The 20,554-nt window shown below is 43.5% G+C and overlaps 1 protein-coding gene across 1 annotated transcript in view; it reads left to right on the top strand.

Annotated features, from left to right (window-relative positions):
* The window catches only part of nr1d1 (nuclear receptor subfamily 1, group d, member 1), a 32,393-nt gene extending 12,138 nt beyond the window's left edge, over window positions 1-20,255 (top strand). The window contains exons 2-8 of the mRNA XM_043674919.1: window positions 1,780-2,058; window positions 3,517-3,605; window positions 5,484-5,628; window positions 9,039-9,697; window positions 12,673-12,858; window positions 14,394-14,604; window positions 17,885-20,255. Of these exons, the coding sequence (XP_043530854.1) occupies window positions 1,780-2,058; window positions 3,517-3,605; window positions 5,484-5,628; window positions 9,039-9,697; window positions 12,673-12,858; window positions 14,394-14,604; window positions 17,885-18,081 (1,766 nt within the window). The 3' untranslated portion in view covers window positions 18,082-20,255. The remainder of the gene's footprint in view (window positions 1-1,779; window positions 2,059-3,516; window positions 3,606-5,483; window positions 5,629-9,038; window positions 9,698-12,672; window positions 12,859-14,393; window positions 14,605-17,884) is intronic.
* The last annotated feature ends 299 nt before the right edge of the window (window positions 20,256-20,554 follow it).

Genomic DNA, 20,554 nt, shown 5'->3' with positions numbered 1-20,554 from the left:
TAATCTAATCTAATCTACCTCTTGTATTGAAATAGATGCAGTTTAATATATCAGTCCTACCTTGTTCTTTGCTTTGTTCCTGCCTGCCCTGACTGTTTGACTCACTTCTTTTCTCAATTGTACCAGTCTCAGATTGATCTCTTTCCTCAGTATCTCCCTGGGACCCAACTACACTCCTTACTAATTTAAATCCTCCTGAGCATCCCTAGCAAATCTACCTGCCAGTATATTAGTCCCTTTCCAATTCAGGTGCAATTCATCCTTCTTGTACAGGTCAATTCTACCCCAGAAGAGATTCCAATGATCCAAAAATGTGAATCCCTTTCCCATACACCAGCTCTTCAGCCATGCCTTCGTCTGCTCTATCCTCCCTTGTCTGAGAGTAAAATGTCCAGATAGGACCAGGGTCAGGGAGAACCTGTTGGAGATCTATCATTTTCTGTGTTCCTGCTAGAAAAGAACATCCAAATGCAGGACCAGAGCATGTTGCTAAGTGTTTTACATACTGTGATCCATCCAGATCGATCCACTGTACACATCATTTCAAGGGATCATTACCAGTGGGAGACCTGATAAGATGTTGATTCCAATGTATTCCTACCCTCACTAGCTTGTAGCACTGGGAGTAATTCAGATATTACTATCCTCGAGGACCTCCTTTTTAAATTGCTGCCTAACTTTCTGTATTCTCCCTTCAGAATCTCATCCTTTTCTCTTCCTATGTCATTGGTACCAATGTGTACAATGACCTCCTGCTGATCCCTCTCCCCTTTGAGAACATTCTGCACCCTCTCTGAGATATCCTTGATCCTGGCACCAGGGAGGCAATACACCATTCTGATTTTTCGCTGCTGGCCGCAGAAACGTCTGTCTGTGCCCCTGACTAGAGAGTCCCCTATCACAATTGATTGCTTGGAACAAAATGTACCCCTCATTCCATTAGAGCCAGTCTTGATACCAGAAATCTGGCTGTTTGTGCTGCAGTCCCCTGAAAGTCCATCACCCCCTACATTTTCCAAAACAGCAAACTTGTTTGAAATGAAGATAGCCACAGAAGACTCCTGTACTACCCGCCTACCTCTCCTACCTTTCTTGGAGTTAACCCATCTTTGATGTTGAAGTCTGGCTGATTTCCTAACCCAGTTTACAAACCTCTCTTGTCTGAGAGAAAAATGTCCAAATAGGATCAGGGTCAGGGAGAACCTTTTGGAGATCCACCATTTTCTGTCTTCCTGCTGGAAAAGAGCATCCAAGTCAGGAACGGAGCATGTTGTTAAGTGTTTAACATACTGGGATCCATCCAGAATGATCCACATACACATCATTCCAAGGGATCATTACCAGTGGGAGGCCTGATAAAGATGTTGATTCCAACTTTTGACAATATAGAAAATTGTCCTCCAAACACCTGTGGGCCCAGTGATTTTAACTGGAGGTCCTTTCCCACTATCAAGGAGATGAATTAATAAGCATTGAAGAAGCATTGTATTATTTTGAAAAAAACGTGTGACTTGATAAACTAAAATGGTTTACTGAGAGTAGCATGGATCTTGCAGCTGCTCGTGGGATTGCAGGCATTTTTCTAGATTTACTTCTAGATTTATTTCAGTTATTACATATTAGTAGTATAACATGACTAAGAAATATTTGGAGGCAGATGGGGTTAGTTTTTATGATCAGCATGGACTGGTTGGACTGAAGGGTCTGTTTTCGTGTTGTGTGACTGTATTACTCTATAACTCTACTGTATATGCTTATCTTCCTATCATCCCATTGCAGGTGGAGTGATCACTTACATTGGACCAAACAGTACCTCTTCAAGTCCAGTACTGTTGTACAGTGATAATTCCAACAGCAGTTTCCAGTCTGTGTCTCAATCATGTTCCCCATTACCACCATCACCCAACAGTTCTGGCTCCCAGGATGGCAAACACTACAAGAGTAACTCTTCAGGATCCGGAGAGGATTGTCCAACCATTGGGCCGTTCAGCAACCTGAAGCTTTCCACTGATGATGGGAACACCATTTCCACCACAAAAAATAGCTCTAGCATTACCAGTAAGTAATCCTAGTGTCTTTTGTTCCTTCTGTTTGAGCTAATTCAATGGAATGGCCTCTCCATTTTCTCAATTAAAAATGACTTTTAATTTGTTCAGACAGTTAGATGTTGAAGTATAGTCATTTCAATCATTATGTTCTGCTATTTGAAGCTCCCTGAAAACCAGATGGTTTTTCTAGCTCGTTGTCCTTTTCTCTAAAAGAAACTGACATCTTAAGCTGTGCTTTCAGTTTCCCTGGCCCCACACCCACTCTCTATCCTGTCCCCTCCTTTAGTTATTTCTTCTCAGTCTTGTAAGTGCTTAGAGACATCTTTTATGTGGTGTGCAGTTGTACACTATTAATTAGTTTATAAATGTAAGTTGCGTAAAGTAAGAGAGAGGATTTGAGCACTCATTCCCTTCATCAGAAACACTTGGTCTCTCTCGATGAAGCCTTCTGAAATTGAATTTGAAAATACTCTCTCGAAAGTAAGAGTTTACTAACCTCTCTTGTCTGAGAGAAAAATGTCCAAATAGGATCAGGGTCAGGGAGAACCTTTTGGAGATCCACCATTTTCTGTCTTCCTGCTGGAAAAGAGCATCCAAGTCAGGAACGGAGCATGTTGTTAAGTGTTTAACATACTGGGATCCATCCAGAATGATCCACATACACATCATTCCAAGGGATCATTACTAGTGGGAGGCCTGATAAAGATGTTGATTCCAACTTTTGACAATATAGAAAATTGTCCTCCAAACACCTGTGGGCCCAGTGATTTTAACTGGAGGTCCTTTCCCACTATCAAGGAGATGAATTAATAAGCATAACAGAAGGCAAAGCACTTAGTGCTATGACAGTATCTTGAATAAATATTAATTCTTGTTTATTATCTGATGGCTGCATTTAGACTTCAAAGGTTGCTTTGTAGATTGTTTACCACAAAAATCTTCTCTTCCTTATTATCAATTCGACCCCATCTCTGCTGGGTGCTTTTCCAATGCTGCTGGCCTGCACCTTGCCCAAGTATTCTGTCATAAATACGCAGATCAGACTACAGGAATTGGCAGGACAGTTAGCCATACAGGAGTGGGAACTGCAGCCTGGTAGCAGATATGCATTCACCACATCTTCCAGTCAAGCTCCCTGGGTAGTAATTGGGAGCAGGATCCTGGCTTCCTTATCCTGGGAGTCACTGTGCCCTTTTGTAATGACCCTACAGCTACTCCACCTGAGGTCAGCCAACAGCACAAATCAAGGACTCATTCCTTGCCGTCATTCTTAGCCCAAGTGGCCAAGTTCCATACTGTGTCAGGGCAATGAGATCACATCTTGATTGTGGGGCCTGTACTCTCATTGACCCCTGCTTAAAGCCATCAGACATCAGACATGGAGAGTTCTCTATAAATGATTGCATAATGAACAGTTTACGTTTTGAATAAATCTCTCATTACTTCTGCACGTTTTCATTTCTTCCAGAAATCAGTGGAATGATTCTGCTGTGTAAAGTGTGTGGTGATGTAGCCTCTGGTTTCCATTATGGAGTGCATGCCTGTGAAGGTTGTAAGGTAACTTGTGCCATACCAGCATGCATCTACATATGCAACTCAGACAAATACATGCATGTACACAGATACCAATGTGTGGATACACAGTGTCATAGAGTTTTTACAACATGCAAGAGGCCCTTTGGCCCATTGTGCTTGTGCTGGTCATCAAATATTTATCTATTCGAATAAATAAATAAATAGATAAATACATTTTCCAGCACTTGGTCCATCATCTTGCAGCTTTGTCATTTCAGGTGTTTGTCTAATCATCTATTCCTGCCTCTGCAATCCTTTTAGGCATTGAGTTCCAGATATCCACCATTATCTAGTTGAAAGTGAATAATGCTGAAGTCTCCTCTCAACCTCTAATCTCAAACTGTGCCCCCAGCTTATTGAGCCCTCTACTAAAGGGAAAAGTCTCTCACTATCTCCCCAGACAGAATATACTTCCTAATGGCTTAGTTAGCAAAGATATCGTGTGAGATACTCCTGTACCATTCAAAGAGATTTCCAGCTTTCATCCCATCTCAGCTGAGGAGGATATTACCTTTTCTTGGTTCCAGTGACCATGAATCTGAAAGTAAAATCTGCCAGATTTCTGCTTCCTACTCACAGCCCACGGAACCCTAGTGAGAAGTGCCCATGTGGAAATGTCAAGTGAGGCCAGGACCTGTCAGTCACATGTGATTCCCTAAATGACAACTTAGATTTATATAGCGCCTTTAATGCAGTAATGCCTTTTGAAGAGCTTCGGATAAGTATTATAAAACAAATTATGGCCCAAATATTAGGTTTGCTGGCAAAAAATCAGGTCAAAGAGGTATGTTTGTAGGAGTGACTTAGTGGAGGACTGTGAATCAGAGAGCTATAGGGAAAATTCTCAAGTCCATGGCCTCCATAGTTGATTAATTGGGCACAAATAATACAGCAAACAAGAAGAACAGCAAAACAAAAATAAACTAATGCGAGTGCTGGAGGACTGAAATAAAATTAAACCGTGCCAGAGAAACTCAGCAAATCTGGCAACATCTGTGGTGAGAGAAACCGAGTTAACATTTAAGTCAAATATAACTTCTTCGGAACTGAATGGCAATGTGCCAATATGTCAGAGATCTGCTTCTGTTTTGAAACTGTACCCCAGCATTAGTCACTGTTTTCAGAAAGGTATTAGGGTTAAGGCACATACACAGCATAAGTACAAACATGTAGATATGCATAAATGTATATGCATGTACTAAAGCCTATATAAATGTCTGATGGTTAATAACGTATTCAAATAACCTCATGTACAAGGCAGTAGAATGTTTCACTGTAGTGATTGAGCAGGTCAGCGTTTTGGCAGGCTAAATGGCTGAGCATAAAGAGTGCAGCATTCTGGAGCTCCCTTCCTAACAACACAGCAGGCGTACCTGCAACAGATGGACTGCAGTCATGGTTCATGTTGTCCCAGCTACATACAGAGATTGAGAATGAAAAGAACAAAATATCATAGGGATATAGTCCAGACTGTTGAACGTGAATTACATTGCCAATTTAGGTAAAGATTCTACTCATTTGGAAGATTTGCATTGCCCAGATTTATTTTATTTGGCTGATTGCGTGATTACAAACAAGCACAGAAATTACAGTCATCTTCTATGAATAGCCCTGATAGTGACAGCTGCTTTTTGCTGTGATACTTGATGGTCTTTAAAATCAATTTGTGCTGCCATTTAACCAGTGCCACTTGGTTTGGCTCTCCCATTGCTGTTGTACACCATATTGCTGAACTGCAGTTTGGGCATTCACACTTCACTGTGGCTTCTTTCTAGAAGTAGCCTCTGTATCGATTGGCGAGTCAGGCAAGTCAGAAATGTTTATGGAGGTTGTGTTACACAGGACATCTCTCCCTTTCAGGGCTTCTTCAGGAGGAGTATTCAGCAGAACATCCAGTACAAGAAGTGCCTCAAGAATGAGAACTGCACTATCATGCGAATCAACAGGAACCGTTGTCAGCAGTGTCGCTTCAAGAAGTGTCTTGCTGTTGGCATGTCCAGGGATGGTGAGTCTTTTTTGTCCCTCCTGTTTTACGTTTAGTGCATATATTTTAAGGAATTTACTGTTGCTTTACTAACTTCTTGAGATTGTTGGATGAAGCAGTGGCAATGTACCTTGATATTCCATATTAGCTAGACCGAGGCTTCAATATGTTTTTCAGTCAGAAGGCTGTGGGCTTGAACCACAATGAACTACTTGAGTTCATAACTTAGCTTGAGACTTCAAGGCAACATTGAGGAATGCTGTTAGGGATGCTGTCTTTGAGACTTTTTATATTTGTTCATGCATATAGGGGAGATAACAGCTAGTGCTATTATCACTTGACTGTAATCCAGAGACCTAGGTAATGTTCTGGGGACCTGGATTCGAATCCCACCTTGGTGGATGCTGGAATTTGAAATTAATTTTAAAAAACTGGAATTGAGAGTCTAATGATGACCATGAATCCATTGTCAATTGTTGGAAAAACCCATTTAGTTCACTAATGACCATTATGGAAGGAAACTTACTGATCCGGCCTACATGTGACTCCAGACCCACAGCAATGTGGTTAACTCTTAAGTGCCCTCTGGGCAATGATGCTCTCATCCTGTGAATAAATAAAAAAAATCGGGTGTCACTGGTTGGGCCAGCATTTAATGCTGATTTTTAATTTCTCTTCAGAAGGTGCTAGACAGTGGCCTTCTTGAACTGCTGTAGTCCATGGGAAATATCACCAGCTGTGTGTGCTATTAGAACAGGAGTTCCAAGATTTTGACCCAGCGACAGTGGGGGAATGGTGATAGAATTCCAAGCAGTGTGGTGTGGGTATTAGAGGGGAACTTGTAGCTGGTGGTATTTCTACACATCTCCTGCCCTTGTCCTTCTAGATGGTAAAAGTCACAGGTTTGGAAGGTGCTGTTGAAGGTGGGGTGTTAAACATTTCCGTTCCTTAACTTGGACTGAATGATCCCAAGGTACTATAAGAAAAAGAGTAGGAAAGCTCCCTCAGTCGTTTGGCCAACTTTTATCCATCAACCAAAACCCACCGAATACAAATTATCGGATTATTTGTGTCATTGCTAATTCTGCAAATTTGCTGTGTACAAATTTCAGGCAGAGGGTGGTGCATGTGTGGAATGAGCTGCCAGAGGAAGTGGTGGAGGCTGGTACAATTGCAACATTTAAAAGGCATTTGGATGGGTTTATAAATAGGGGGGTTTGGAGGGATATGGGCCGGATGCTGGCAGGTGGGATATCTGGTTGGCATGGCAGAGTTGGACCAAAGGGTCTGTTTCTGTGCTGTACATCTCAATGACTCTATGGTGACATGTTTATGTACAAAGAATAGGAATTTCTCTTTGGAGTTTATTTAATTGTTTATTTAATTGGCTGTAAGGTGCTTTGGGACATGTAAAAGTTAATACAACTTTTCTTTCCCCATGAGTTTTATTTTCTCTTTAGTTTCTCCCATACAAGAACATTTCAATGAGGTATGCTATGGTTTAGATTTAGAACTAATAAAAACTCATTGTTGAAATGGAGGTCTAGGTTAGAGTGGTGCTGGAGAAGCACAGCAGGTCAGGCAGCATCTGTGGAGCAGAAAAATCGACGTTTCGGGCAAAAGCTCTTCATCAGGAAGATGAAGGGCCCTCCTGATGGAGGGCTTTTGCCCGAAACGTGGCAGAGTTGGACCAAAGGGTCTGTTTCTGTACTGTACATCTCTATGACTCTATGGTGACATGTTTATGTACAAAGAATAGGAATTTCTCTTTGGAGTTTATTTAATTATTTATTTAATTGGCTGTAAGGTGCTTTGGGACATGTAAAAGTTAATAAAACCTTTCTTTCCTCATGAGTTTTATTTTCTCTTTAGTTTCTCCCATACAAGAACATTTCAATGAGGTCTGCTATGGTTTAGATTGAGAACTAATAAAAACTCATTGTTGAAATGGAGGTCTAGGTTAGAGTGGTGCTGGAGAAGCACAGCAGGTCAGGCAGCATCTGTGGAGCAGAAAAATCGACGTTTCGGGCAAAAGCTCTTCATCAGGAAGATGAAGGGCCCTCCTGATGAAGGGCTTTTGCCCGAAACGTCGATTTTTCTGCTCCTCGGATGCTGCCTGACCTGCTGTGCTTTTCCAGCCCCACTCTCATCTAGACTCTGGTTTACAGCATCTGCAGTCCTTGTTTTTAACCTCATTGTTGAAATGGTCAGTAGTGATCGGATTCAACTGCAATTCATGGCTTAATTTTCTTTCTTAATGGAATATGTATAAGTTTTGTCCCAGGGAGAAGTTCTCTCTCCTTCTGTGTGGATAGACACAGTTTTCTTCATGATAAAGTTATTGAGATGTACAGCATGGAAATAGACCCTTCAGTCCAACTCGACCATGCTGGCCAGATATCCTAAATTAATCTATACCCATTTACCAGCGTTTGGCCCATTTCCCTCTAAACCCTTCCTATTCATATACCCATCTAAATATCTTTTAAATGTTGCAATTGTACCAGCCTCCACCACTTCCTCTGGCAGCTCATTCCATACACGCACCACCCTCTGCCTGAAAAAGATGCCCCTTAGGTCACTTTTAAATCTTTCCCCTCTTACTTTAAACCTATGCCCTCTAGTTTTGGACTGCCCTACCCTGGGAAAAGACCTTGGCTATTTACCGTATCTATGCCTTTCATGATTTTATAAACCTCTATGAGGTTACCCCTCAGCCTCCGACGCTCCAGGGAAAACAGCCTCTCCCTATAGCTCAAGCCCTACAACCCTGGCAACATCCTTGTAAATCTTTTCTGAACCCTTTCAGGTTTCACAATATCTTTTCGAGAGCAAGGAGACCAGAACTGAATGCAGTATTTCAAAACTGTTCCGAGTGTATCCGCGTAATTCTCCTGTTGTGGGTTTACATGTTTGATGCTGAATGGTAGTCCTGAATGCGTAGATTCGATAAGTTTTGATTTCCCTGATTTCCTCCTTTTCCCCCTTAACTTTCCATCTTTTCAATGTATTCTGCCATCACAGTTGGAACCTCCTGCCCCAGATATCTCTGTAGCCCTGAGTGGTGCGATACTAACACCTTGACAAGAATATGCCAAGCACCTCAGTTTGTAAACTTAACTTTAATACCACAATTGGCTTTTCATTTAAATCACTTACTTGTGTTGACTGTGTGCAAGTTGAGAAGTGCATGCTCCAACATGTGGACTCTGGTGGTCTCAGGTTAAGCTGTAATGAATGATTCTTATTAACTTCTTTGGTTTCGAGAAGGTAGTACAGTTCACCACCTAAGAACGAGAAGAGAGTCTGTGTGCTATGTGTTGTTGGGTTGACTGGATTCAGCATGGCTAACAGAAGTGCCAAGTGATATCATAAACCGTGAAGAGACAAGCTCGATAAAGGGTAATGTGTTCCCTTGTTTTCCCCCCTAGCTGTGCGTTTTGGGCGCATTCCCAAGAGGGAGAAGCAGCGGATGCTGGCGGAAATGCAGAGTGCCATGAATAATATGGTGAACAACCAGCTGAATGGGGAGCTACAGAATGATATCCAACCCCAGCAGCAGAACTGGCAACACCAGTCTCCACTGGCAGCTCCTGTCCACCCACCTCAGCAGGAGCGGTCATCCCCCAGTCTCCATCCCCAGCAACAACACAACCCACAGCAGTTATACTGTCCCAGCACTGAAGCCTCAATGGAAGAAGTCATCTATTCTATTTCCAGGGCACATAAGGAGACCTTCACTTATGCCCATGACAAGTTAAAGCAGACAAGCACTGTCTGCCGACACAACAGTGAACTGATGAACCACAATGCCAATTGCTGTCTGAATGGGTACCATGTCAATGGGATGAACACCATCTATCATCAGGAGAACAACATTTTCCATAAAACCAATAACAGTGGACTGAAGAAGATATGCTACCCATCTTCTTTCTCAAATGGTCACACTAATGGACACATGAGTGGACATTACCAAAACCAGATCAATGGAAACAAATTACACACTAGAAACTCGTATAGTGCCAATGACGAGATAGAGACTGGCAATGGGAGGACCTGCCCATGGAAAGGAGCAAACAGTGTTATCCTGGTATGACATTGCACAACTTATACTCTGATGTTGTGAAACGTAGCAGGCATTTAAAATAATTCTTTGAGCAGAAACCCCATTACATATGTTTATAGATAATAAATGGTTCTCTCTACTGACAAACCAAGCGGTGATATCGAACATAAAATTGACATCTCCACAGAGACACAATCTTGTATGCTATGATGAAACAGCCTTCATAAATAATGGAAATGTGTAGTTCCACAATGATAATATAAACAGGATTACCTATTTTAAAAACCTCTCAGGAACTCTTAAAATCAGATTAATGGAACAAGGGTATACCATCAGCCCATCCTTTCTTAATAGATCACCCTTATCCACCTACTCATTTATATTTGCGCTAAATTCTTTAATCATTTTACCAAAAACATCTATTTTTGCAATGAGCCTTTCAATATTGTCTCTTTCAGTTAACCTTCCTAAAGTACAAACCTTTTTAAAGGAAGACTGAATTCTATTCTGCTTTAAAAAAAAGCTTAATTTATACTTTAAAAAAAATTAAGTTCAGCTAGTCTCTAATTAGAGGCAGGGGGTAAGATACAATTGGTAACTATTTATCTGAGGATCAACATGCCTCAAGCAAGGGGAGAGGTTCAGTAGGAGAGTTCTTATGGTAACCTCAGCCAATGCAGGAATTGAACCTACATTGTTAGTATTAGCACATGGCTATCCAGCCAACTGAGCTAATCAGTCTCACTGGATGGTGCTCTAGTCCTACAGAGACTACTGGTGGCAGTTTAACCTGAAATATTGGATTTGAGAAGTGAACCTAATGTTGTCATAAGAGTTACTTCACATCCATGTTGGAAACAGCTCAGATGCCTTGTTTTACTATTATATCCTATTTCTCTTTTCCAGTAGCTAATTATTTCTGACAAAATAATTTCAATTTGTTCCATAATTATTAAATTCAAAGTCATGGAATAATACTGACACAAATAGAAGCCTTTTGGCCCTTTGGGTGCTTGCAGGCTCTCTGTAGAGTAATCTAGTCAGACCCATTCCCTTCCCCTGCCGCCTTCTCATACCTTTGAAAATTTACTATTTGCAAGTTTTCACAAGTTGAAATTTGTATTTACTTATTTGATTCTCTTGATCTGAGATAGAGTCATAGAGATGTACAGCATGGAAACAGACCCTTCGGTCCAACGTGTCCATGCCGACCAGATATCCCAACCCAATCTAGTCTCACCTGCCAGCACCCAGCCCATATCCCTCCAAACCCTTCCTATTCATATACCCATCCAAATGCCTCTTAAATGTTGCAATTGTACGAGCCTCCACAACATCCTCTGGCAGCTCATTCCATACACGTACCATCCTCTGCGTGAAAAAGTTGTCCCTTAGGTCTTTTTTTTTATATCTTTCCCCTCTCACCCTAATCCTATGCCCTCTAGCTCTGGACTCCCCGATCCCAGGGAAAAGACTTTGTCTATTTACCCTATCCATGCCCCTCATAATTTTGTAAACCTCTATAAGGTCACCCCTCAGCCTCGGACGCTCCAGGGAAAACAGTCCCAGCCTGTTCAGCCTCTCCCTATAGCTCAAAGCCTCTGACTCTTAACAAATTGGGCGGCACGGTGATACAGTGGTTAGCACTGCTGCCTCACAGCGCCAGAGACCCGGGTTCAATTCCCGCCTCAGGCGACTGACTGTGTGGAGTTTGCACGTTCTCCCCGTGTCTGCGTGGGTTTCCTCCGGGTGCTCCGGTTTCCTCCCACAATCCAAAGATGTGCAGGGTCAGGTGAATTGGCCATACTAAATTACCTGTAGTGTTAGGTAAGGGGTAATATGTAGGGGTATGGGTGGGTTTCGCTTCGGTGGGGCGGTGTGGACTTGTTGGGCCGAAGGGCCTGTTTCCACACTGTAATCTAATCTAATCTAAATTCCGTTTGTTTTTAATGTGTTTCCTGAAGAGACAATAAATGGGAAATCCATAATTCCAATGCTGTCGAAATGTTGCTTCCTTTAATGAATGTAAAAGCAATATTAAGCCATTAATTTCAGAAGCTCTGATCAATGAGATGTAATTTTTAGCATATTCGCTCAAATTCTTTATTCTCACTGGCTCAATCTGTAGAAATTACTCGATGGCCATAAATGACAGTTGAGTGCAGTCATTCCCTAGGCTTGGAATCAGTTGTTTTTTATTCACCAATGGGATGTGTCCATCACTAGCTGAGCCCGTATTTCTTGCCTGTCCCTAGTTTCCTTGAGTAGATGTTAGTGAGTTCTCTTCATGAACCTCTGTAATCTATATTTTAGCAATTGTCCAATTACACTCTGGACACTTGTCAGGTAGAATATTGATTCTTCTAAAGCACAAAGGTGGTTTTAGGAGAAAAAGAGCTTAAAATTGCAATTATTTTGATTTAAGAGAATTTCATGAAATGCGTTCTAATCGGTTTGTTGTTTTGACAAATCTTTGATCAGTGATTTTCGCATAATCACTTAAACATTGATTGTAAGGACTGAATGACATTCTTCTGTTACTTATGTTTTCTGGAATGTTCCATTTCTCCATGTTGTTCAGTCCTTTCAGGAGTTTCAAGCATGATTCAGAGAGAATAACCTCCATTTTACAGCCATTCATGAATAATTTAACTTGGCTCTGGAGGGTTTTGGCATTAGATCAAGGGCTTGCTTCACTTTTCTGAACACGCAAAGCAAATTCCCATTGGTGGCTGATATTCCCAGTGGCTTTGCGAAGTCAACCAGCCAACTAATAGACATACAGCGTGGAAGGAAACTATTCCTGTTCTGAGTAACAGAATACTCACTGTCCTGCTCACTTTGTTGTAAGCCTGTCTTGGCTAGACAGTGGCATTGTGATTAGCTGGTCAACCTCTTGCACTGAGGCTGTTTGAGCGAGCCTTCAAAGAAGTGAGCCCTAGTGATGGGCTGGAAATGTCAAGATAAAGTAAGTGTCACATTTGTTTCTCACCTCGTAGGCCTGCCCGATGAACATTCGGCCGCATGTAGATGGCACTCGGTCAGTGCAACAGATCTGGGAGGACTTTTCCTTGAGTTTCACACCGGCTGTCAAAGAAGTGGTCGAGTTTGCAAAACTTATTCCGGGTTTCAAGGACCTGTCCCAGCACGACCAGGTCATTCTGCTGAAAGCCGGCACTTTCGAGGTAGGTTTTGGGGATTCGAAGATCTATGTTTGAGGTGAATGCTATCTTGTGATTGTGAAGGTTGGATACTAGAAGTAAGGTAGATTCCAACATTTGAGGATAGATTGGGAAAGCGCAAGTTAATCAACTACTCAATCTAGTTTACTGCACTCAAGAAACAGTGAAGACAATGGCAGTAATTGAGCAAGGTCAGTTTTGAGTCTATTCAGTGCAGTCTGCTTGATCTGGAGTTTTATTTCATTTGGGTAATGGGATTTTCCAAGCTGTGGTGAATTTGGAATCATGCTGAACAGTGTTACTATGATAAATATCAACCATGCACAGTACAGAAGTGATGTCAGAAATACACTGTCAGGTGTCTTGGGTGCTGAATCAGATATCCCTGTGATCTGGTTTGCAGCAGTTTGCAGTATCATTGCTATGACAACTTAGTCCATATGTGGACTGATGCCTCCCCCCACCCCACCTCCAGCATATTGGCTTTGAGAAGATTGATCTCATTGGAGAGTACCAAGATTCTGAAGGGAAACTGAAAGAACTGCGGATGCTGGAAATCAGAAACAAAAGCAGAAATTCCTGGAAAAGCTCAGCAGGTCGAGCTGCATCTGTGAAGAGAAATCAGAGTTAATGTTTCAGGTCAAGCGACCCTGTCTGTCCACAGATGCTGCCATACCAGCTGAGCTTTTCCAGCAATTTCTGTTTTCATTTCAGATTCGGAAGGGGCTTGATAGGGTAGACACTGGGATAGTTTCCACTAGCAGGGGAATCTAAAACATGGGGAGACCGTGTCAGGGTAAGGGGCTGATCATTTAGAACCGAGATGAGGAGAAAGTACTTCCCTCACAAAGCTGTGGATCTTTGAAATTCTCTACCTGACAGAGTTGAGGATGCTCCATTGTTGAATATATTTAGGGCTGAGATAATCCCAATTTTTAGTTTCTCAGGGAATCAAGGGAAATGAGGAAGAGGCAGGAAAGTGGAGTTGAAGCGGTGTGGAATAGCAGAGCAGCTCTGACAGGTTCCTGTTTCTTATGTTAACACATATGCTGTAGGGCATAGGATCCTGACTAGCAATACTCAGGAACTAGGCAAGAGACATTCCTGTGCAGAAGTAGCTGAGGGAAAACCTGAGTAATGCCTTCTGTCTAATCTAAACATTCAGAGGGAAATGGGTCTGGGTGGGTTACTCTTCAGAGGGTCGGTGTGGACTTGTTGGGCCGAAGGACCTGTTTCCACAGTGTAGGGGATCTAATTTAATCTAATCCAAAGCAGAGGGTTGGGGTTTTTTTGGGGGGAGGGGAGCGGCAGAAAGGAGATGAATGACAAAACAGAAGATCAAGGAGTAAAATGAAGGCTAAACAAGGACATGTTTTGATGTAAAGGGGTCCAAAGCAATTCCTCATGTAAGCAGATCAATTCTCAAGTGTGTGGAATCATCAGAAGGGCAGTTTGTTGTGTTTTTACTCAGCGCTGTGCACCAGAAGGCCATGTCTGAAAAGCTTTCCCTGTGATTGCTTTGCCCCTCTTTGTATCAGGTTCTGATGGTGAGATTTGCATCACTCTTTAACATGAAGGAACAGACTGTCACTTTTATCAGTGGAACCACCTACTCCATCGAAGAACTGCGGGGCATGAGGATGGGAGACCTGCTCAACTCTATGTTTGACTTCAGCGAGAAGCTGAGCTCCTTGCACCTCAGTGAGGAAGAGCTGGGTCTCTTCACTGCCGTTGTACTGGTTTCTGCAGGTAAGGACTCACTTCTGATCAGACAGGGCCGGGTCAGTGCATTGGTTCCCAGGGCAGAGTGGCCAATGTTGGCTGAGCTAAGGGGAGGCAATGGCTTAGTGGTTTTGTCACTTGACTATTGATCCAGAGACTCAAGTAAAGTCCTGGGTCTAATTCCCACTGCATCAAATGGTGGAATGGGAATGGATTCAATAAGAAAATCTGGAATTTAATGATGCCCATTCAATGATTGTCACAAGGACCAATTTTGATCATCAGTGCCCTTTTGGAAAAGGAACTGCTGTCCTTACTTACTCTGGCTTTTTAAGAAATTCATTCTAGGGATGAGAGCATCAGGCCCAACTTGGAGGGCAGTTAAGAGTCAACCACTTTGTTGTGCATCTGAAGTCACGTGTAGTTTGCTTCCTTCCCTAAAGCACATTGGACACAATTGACATTGTATTCGTGGCCGTCATTAGACTCTTCATTTCAGATTTGTATTGAATCCAGATTCCAGCATCTGCCATGGCAGGGTTCAAACCCGGGTCCTCAGGACATTACCTGGGTCTCTGGGTTAACAGCCAAACGATAAGCCATCGCCTCCCCTCCAAACCCTCTGAAATGGCCTAGAAAGCCACTCACTCATAACCAAGCCTGAGATCCCGTGAGTGAACTGAAACACAAATCGTGCTGTTTGTTGTATGGGCCCTGAAGCCAAACTGGCTTGGGGCTCCTTGGTGTCTCAGCTGAGAGCAGTGTAGACTGAGTGTCAAATGTGAGATGTTCACCTCGGCAGCACGCCATAGGTGTGCTAAACCCCCTGGGCCTGTGGGCAAGCCCTGCCCTAATGTTTTGCCTCTGAGTTCCGTGCCAGCACTAAGTTTGTCAGTGTGTCTGGAAACAACAACTGGATGGGGAAATTCCCTGACGTCTGGTGTACAGCTGTACCCAGGAAGCATAGAAAAACATGACTGTTGTGAGCAGGTTTGAAGTTTCATAACCTTCCAAGAAAAAAAATCCAGAAGCCCCATGTTCCTGTCATCACGTCTTAACACACAGAGAATGAGCTAGTTATCGACTCACAATGGGCTGTATGCATCCGAGCCTGACCTGGAGGAGAAATTGAAGTTAACCTCCAGTTTCACAGAATGACAGAACTGTCACGGTGCATAAGAAAACCATTTGGCTGGTCGTTTCTGCACTGAATCTGTTACCTCTCTCCTGCTTTCTCCCACATCCCTACACACTACTTCAATGCAGATAATCATTCATTTCCCTCTTGAATGTCCCAAGTGAACCTGCCTCCACCACATTTCCAGGCAGTGTATTCCAGACCCGAACTACTCACTGTGTGAAAAGGATTTTCACGGAAACCAGGTAATTGACGTTGTGATGGGTTTGTTAGCCAGTTAGCGGCTGCGGAGGCCTGAACAGCAGCACGTCATCCCATGGCCTGTGACCCCCTGAGTGGGTGGCCCTGTGTCAGTATTTACATTGCGGAGAGTTCAGAGATAATTGAGTACAGAACCCCTGAGAAATTCCGAGACCTGACTGCCTGCCGTGTTCACCTTGTCCTCTGACCTTCCGGCCCTGCAGTGCCAGGAGGCTGATGCCCCTGTACATGATCACTAACCCAACCACTCTCCCTGCCAACTGCGCCACATCAAGGGGCACCTGTTCTTATCAGTGGTGGTGTCTCACCCAACTCTCCCCTTTATCATTCATCCTTCTGTGGGTCTTTAGGTTGCCAGTGACTGGCATCCTGCTCTGTACCTGCCTCCCTTCATCTGCTGTGCCTGCAGCCTGGGTAAATCTACGGAAATCCCCCCACACCCTGTCCTCCACCCTCCCCAACAAATTAAAGAGTTCCTCAACCCCCTTCGCCTTAATTACCTGAACTGGTCTGAATCAGGTGATAGCGACGTCAAAGCCACATTTGTGGCCTCAAGGAACCCTCACAAAACTGGAATCAGTGGGAATCTGGGGAAAACTCTCCACTGGTTGGAGACACCCCTGACACATTAGAAGGCGGTTGTGGTTGTTGGAGGTCAGTCATCTAAGCTCCAGGACATCTCTGCAGGAGTTCCTCAGGGTCGTGTCCTAGGCCCAGCCATCTTTAGCTGCTTCATCAATGACCTTCCCTCCGTCATAAGAGCAGAAGTGGGGATGTTCGCCAGTGATTGCACAGTGTTCAGCACACCTCAGATACTGAAGCAGTCCATGTTCAAACGCAGCAAAATCTGGACAATATCCAGGCTTGTGCTGACAAGTGGCAAGTAACATTTGTGCTACACAAATTCTATTTCCAATGTAAAACAATCTAACAATTGTTCATTGACATTCAATGGTATTACCATCACTGAATCTCCTGCTATCAACATCCTGGGGGTTACCATTGAAAGTGACTGGACTAGCCATATAAACACAGTGGTGCTGGAAGAGCACAGCAATTCAGGCAGCATCTGACGAGCAGCAAAATCGACGTTTCGGGCAAAAGCCCTTCATCAGGAATATGATCCAGAATCTGGTTTCCAGCATCTGCAGTCATTGTTTTTACCTCATATAAACACAGTGGCTACAAGAGCAAGTCAGGAGCTAGGAATACTCTAATGTGTGACTCCCTCCTGACTCCTTCAAAGCCCAAGTGGGGAGACAGTGGTAATATCACTTAGCCAGTAATGCAGACTCCCAGGCTAATTCTCTGCAGATATGGGTTGGAATTCCACCGTGGAAGATGGTGAAGTATGATCTCAATGAAAATCTGGAATCAAATGGAATGATCACCAGGTTACCATTGTTGTAAAAACCTATCTGCTTCAGTATTGCCCTTCAGGGAAAGAAATCTGCCATCCTTACCTGGTGTCTGTCCTACACGTGACTCCAGATCCATAGCAATGTGGTTGATTCTTCCAGATCTCTGGGCAATAAATGCTGGCCTAGCCAGTGACACACATCCCATGAAGAAATTTTAAAAAACAGTGGGGGGGAGTCTGATGGAATACTCCCCCCACCCTTCCGCCCCATACCCACTGAGCAGGTGAGGGCTGTAGTATCATGATGGTGAATGTGCCCAGCCCTGGGAGTAGCATCAGTAAGGCCTGATGGTGTTGTTTTACTGAATGACCAGCAGCTGTCTGGTGGGGGCAAGATTAGATTGCCCACCCCTCTCCCAGTCTGTGGAGGGGAACGAGACCGTTATGAAGAAAAATAACTGGGAGCTCAGCCATTCATTTATCATTTCCGGGTTTTTAAGCTGTTTGTTCGATGACTTTACCATCCCGTGTTGTCCTCCTGCTTCCAGATCGTTCAGGAATTGAAAACATCGGCTCAGTGGAGCAGCTTCAGGAGACTCTCATCCGAGTCCTGAGAGCTCTGGTAATGAAGAACTATCCCAATGAGGCATCGCGTTTCACCAAACTCCTCCTGAAACTGCCTGACCTCCGCACTTTGAACAACATGCACTCGGAGAAATTGCTGGCCTTTCGGATAGATCCCTGAATCTCCGGCCAAACCGCAGCCACACCAGACTTGTCTCTGTGACATTTTAGAGCATTTTTTTTAATTTATATTTCAATGAACGTTTGGGTGACATATTGCATTTTGTAAAAATGTGTATATTTCAGCTGTCAAGGAAGTGTAATATATTCTTCTAAGGAATGTTCTACAAATTAATAGATTTAAATGTCCTCTGGGGCTGAGGATATGTCTGCAAAATGATCTTGTTGGTGGAACTCACCATGAGGATATCTGCTTGTTGTTTTGGAGTACTGTCTAAAAGGCAGTTGAAGAATTGTGCACTCTGAACAGTGAGCAGGCAATGATCTGCAGTGCCCTCTGATCTGTTGCCTCTCTCAATGTCCTCCTTGACTAACTACACGTCTACATTTCAATGTCCGAACCCATATCAAATCTCAGCCTCATACTCTCGTTAAACGTGTTTATCCCATTTAGCAACTGAAGCAGAGCAGGTGACATTGTTTCTTCTTGAAGTTTTGGCTGGTCTCTGATGGAAGGTGAAAGGTGAGGAGTTGACTGACGGCCTGAGCGTGATGTTCCCCATTTTCAGCTTCAGCACCAGAGGGCAGCAGCTGACACCCATCTCATCTGTTGCATTTTGTTCCTTTGTTGAACAGAAGTGATGTTTCACCTCACTTCGTGGAACAGCCTGGGGTCTCAAACTGCTCCAGACATTGTATAAGAAGCAAGCAAGCTGATCAAACTCAAGGCGTGACGTGCGTCCCTTGAAACCTGTGTTGAAATGATGGGAGCTGGCTGAGAGGAGATTGCTGCATGTTTTGTGGTTTACTTGTATTTGAGACCTCTACTGAAGATTCAACAGATCAGCTGTCATTCTCCACTCGCCCTATCCCTGCCACGCACCCATGAGCTCAAGAGATGAGGAGACCCACCCGTGGTCTGCTGAATCAATTGGCCGAGGTGCCTACAACTGGGTGAGGGAAGCTGGTGGAGGAGGTGGGTGGCTTAAGGAGGAAAGCGATCAAGAGTTTCTATCGCTGTTGGAAAATACATGTTGAGTATTGGGGGTAGTTTAAATATTTTGAAAAGTCGAAAAGCTCAAGCATTGCTGAAAAGAAGAGAACGCTGTTGAGATTTTCCATCATGCACTCATCAGGATAGACACAAGAATGCCAAATTTCTAAGGGAACAACTACTTGTGTTGTGTGAGAAAAGAGTCCTGATTGGCTGGGAAATAGGTTCTGATTGATCATGGTGTTGCCAAGAAGAATCCACTCGAGAACTGAAGCTGGTCTGAGTAGTTCTGAGGAAGGGTGCACTGGGCCCTAAGCATTAACTCTGCTTTCTGTCCACAGATGCTGCCAGACCTGCTGAGTTTTTCCAGCAGTTTCTGATTTCCAGCTTCCGCAGTTCTTTGTTCATTTTCTTCCCATGAGAGGACTATTATCCCTCACACTTCTGTTGAATTGATAAAATTGTTGCCACAGACTGATATCTGTAAAATCCTCCAGCTTTGTTATCTGAACGTGATGATCAAGTTGTTGGCTGCTTCTCCTCAAAACAGTGCCCTGAGATCTCTCACACCCACCTGAACACACAGGTGAGGCTTTGCTTAAATGTCGCAGGTGAGCGATTGCACCTCCAACATTGCAGGGCTCCCTGAGTACTGTGCTGGAATACCAGCCTTCCTTTTTATTTCCCTCACGCCCTGGAGTGGGTCTTGAACCCGGACCATTGGCTCAGATGTAAGTTCTACCAACTGGGCCAAGCCTGAAATTGGACATGACTTTAGTCCTTTAAAGTTTGGCATTCTTGCATCTGTCATAATGAGGGCGAGATGAGAAATTTTGACGGCATCTCAGCATGTTCGGCAAGGTATAGATCAGAACACTGACTGACACTCCCTATCCAGGTTCCTTTTGGGTCTCCAACTGAAGGATAGTGTCCATGGAACCATCTCCCAGCAGCATCAGGGGGAGGAGCTGCGTGAAAACTGAAGTATTTTGAACTCTTAACAGAAAAAAAATCCATAAACTTGTGTGGCCGCTGCAGCAGAGCAGAACCTGCTTTCGATAAATAAATTTATTGCATCTGTCTCGATATAGTTCAATAATTGATGTGTATTGTGAATTCAGATGAAATCATTAACAGTTTCTCAGAATAAAAGAATGAATGCACTGAGTTAAATAACAAAATGAATCTCTGTGTCATTTTACGGTGGTAACAGTGAAGGGATATCACACCACTGAGCGTTTCAGTCACTTGGGAGAACTGTAGCCCTCCAGAGGCAGATTTGAGATCCCTTCACCTCTGTGCGTTGGCTCCAACTGGGGCAACCCTAGGTGAAAGGTCAGAGGGCAGGGTTCAAAACAGCAGCTAAGATGGAAGAGATTTGGAGGGAAAACCATCTCCCCTTAAACAAACGTAGATGTTCTAGAGCAGTGAGGATTCTGTACAGGGAGCCAAAGGCAGCTGAAGATCCACCATTCTGACT

Source organism: Chiloscyllium plagiosum, chromosome 33 (genome assembly GCF_004010195.1).
Source record: "Chiloscyllium plagiosum isolate BGI_BamShark_2017 chromosome 33, ASM401019v2, whole genome shotgun sequence".
Classification (NCBI taxonomy): Eukaryota; Metazoa; Chordata; class Chondrichthyes; order Orectolobiformes; family Hemiscylliidae; genus Chiloscyllium; species Chiloscyllium plagiosum.
The sequence above is the reverse complement of the archived record's forward strand: the minus strand, read 5'-3'. Positions and strand labels throughout refer to the sequence as shown.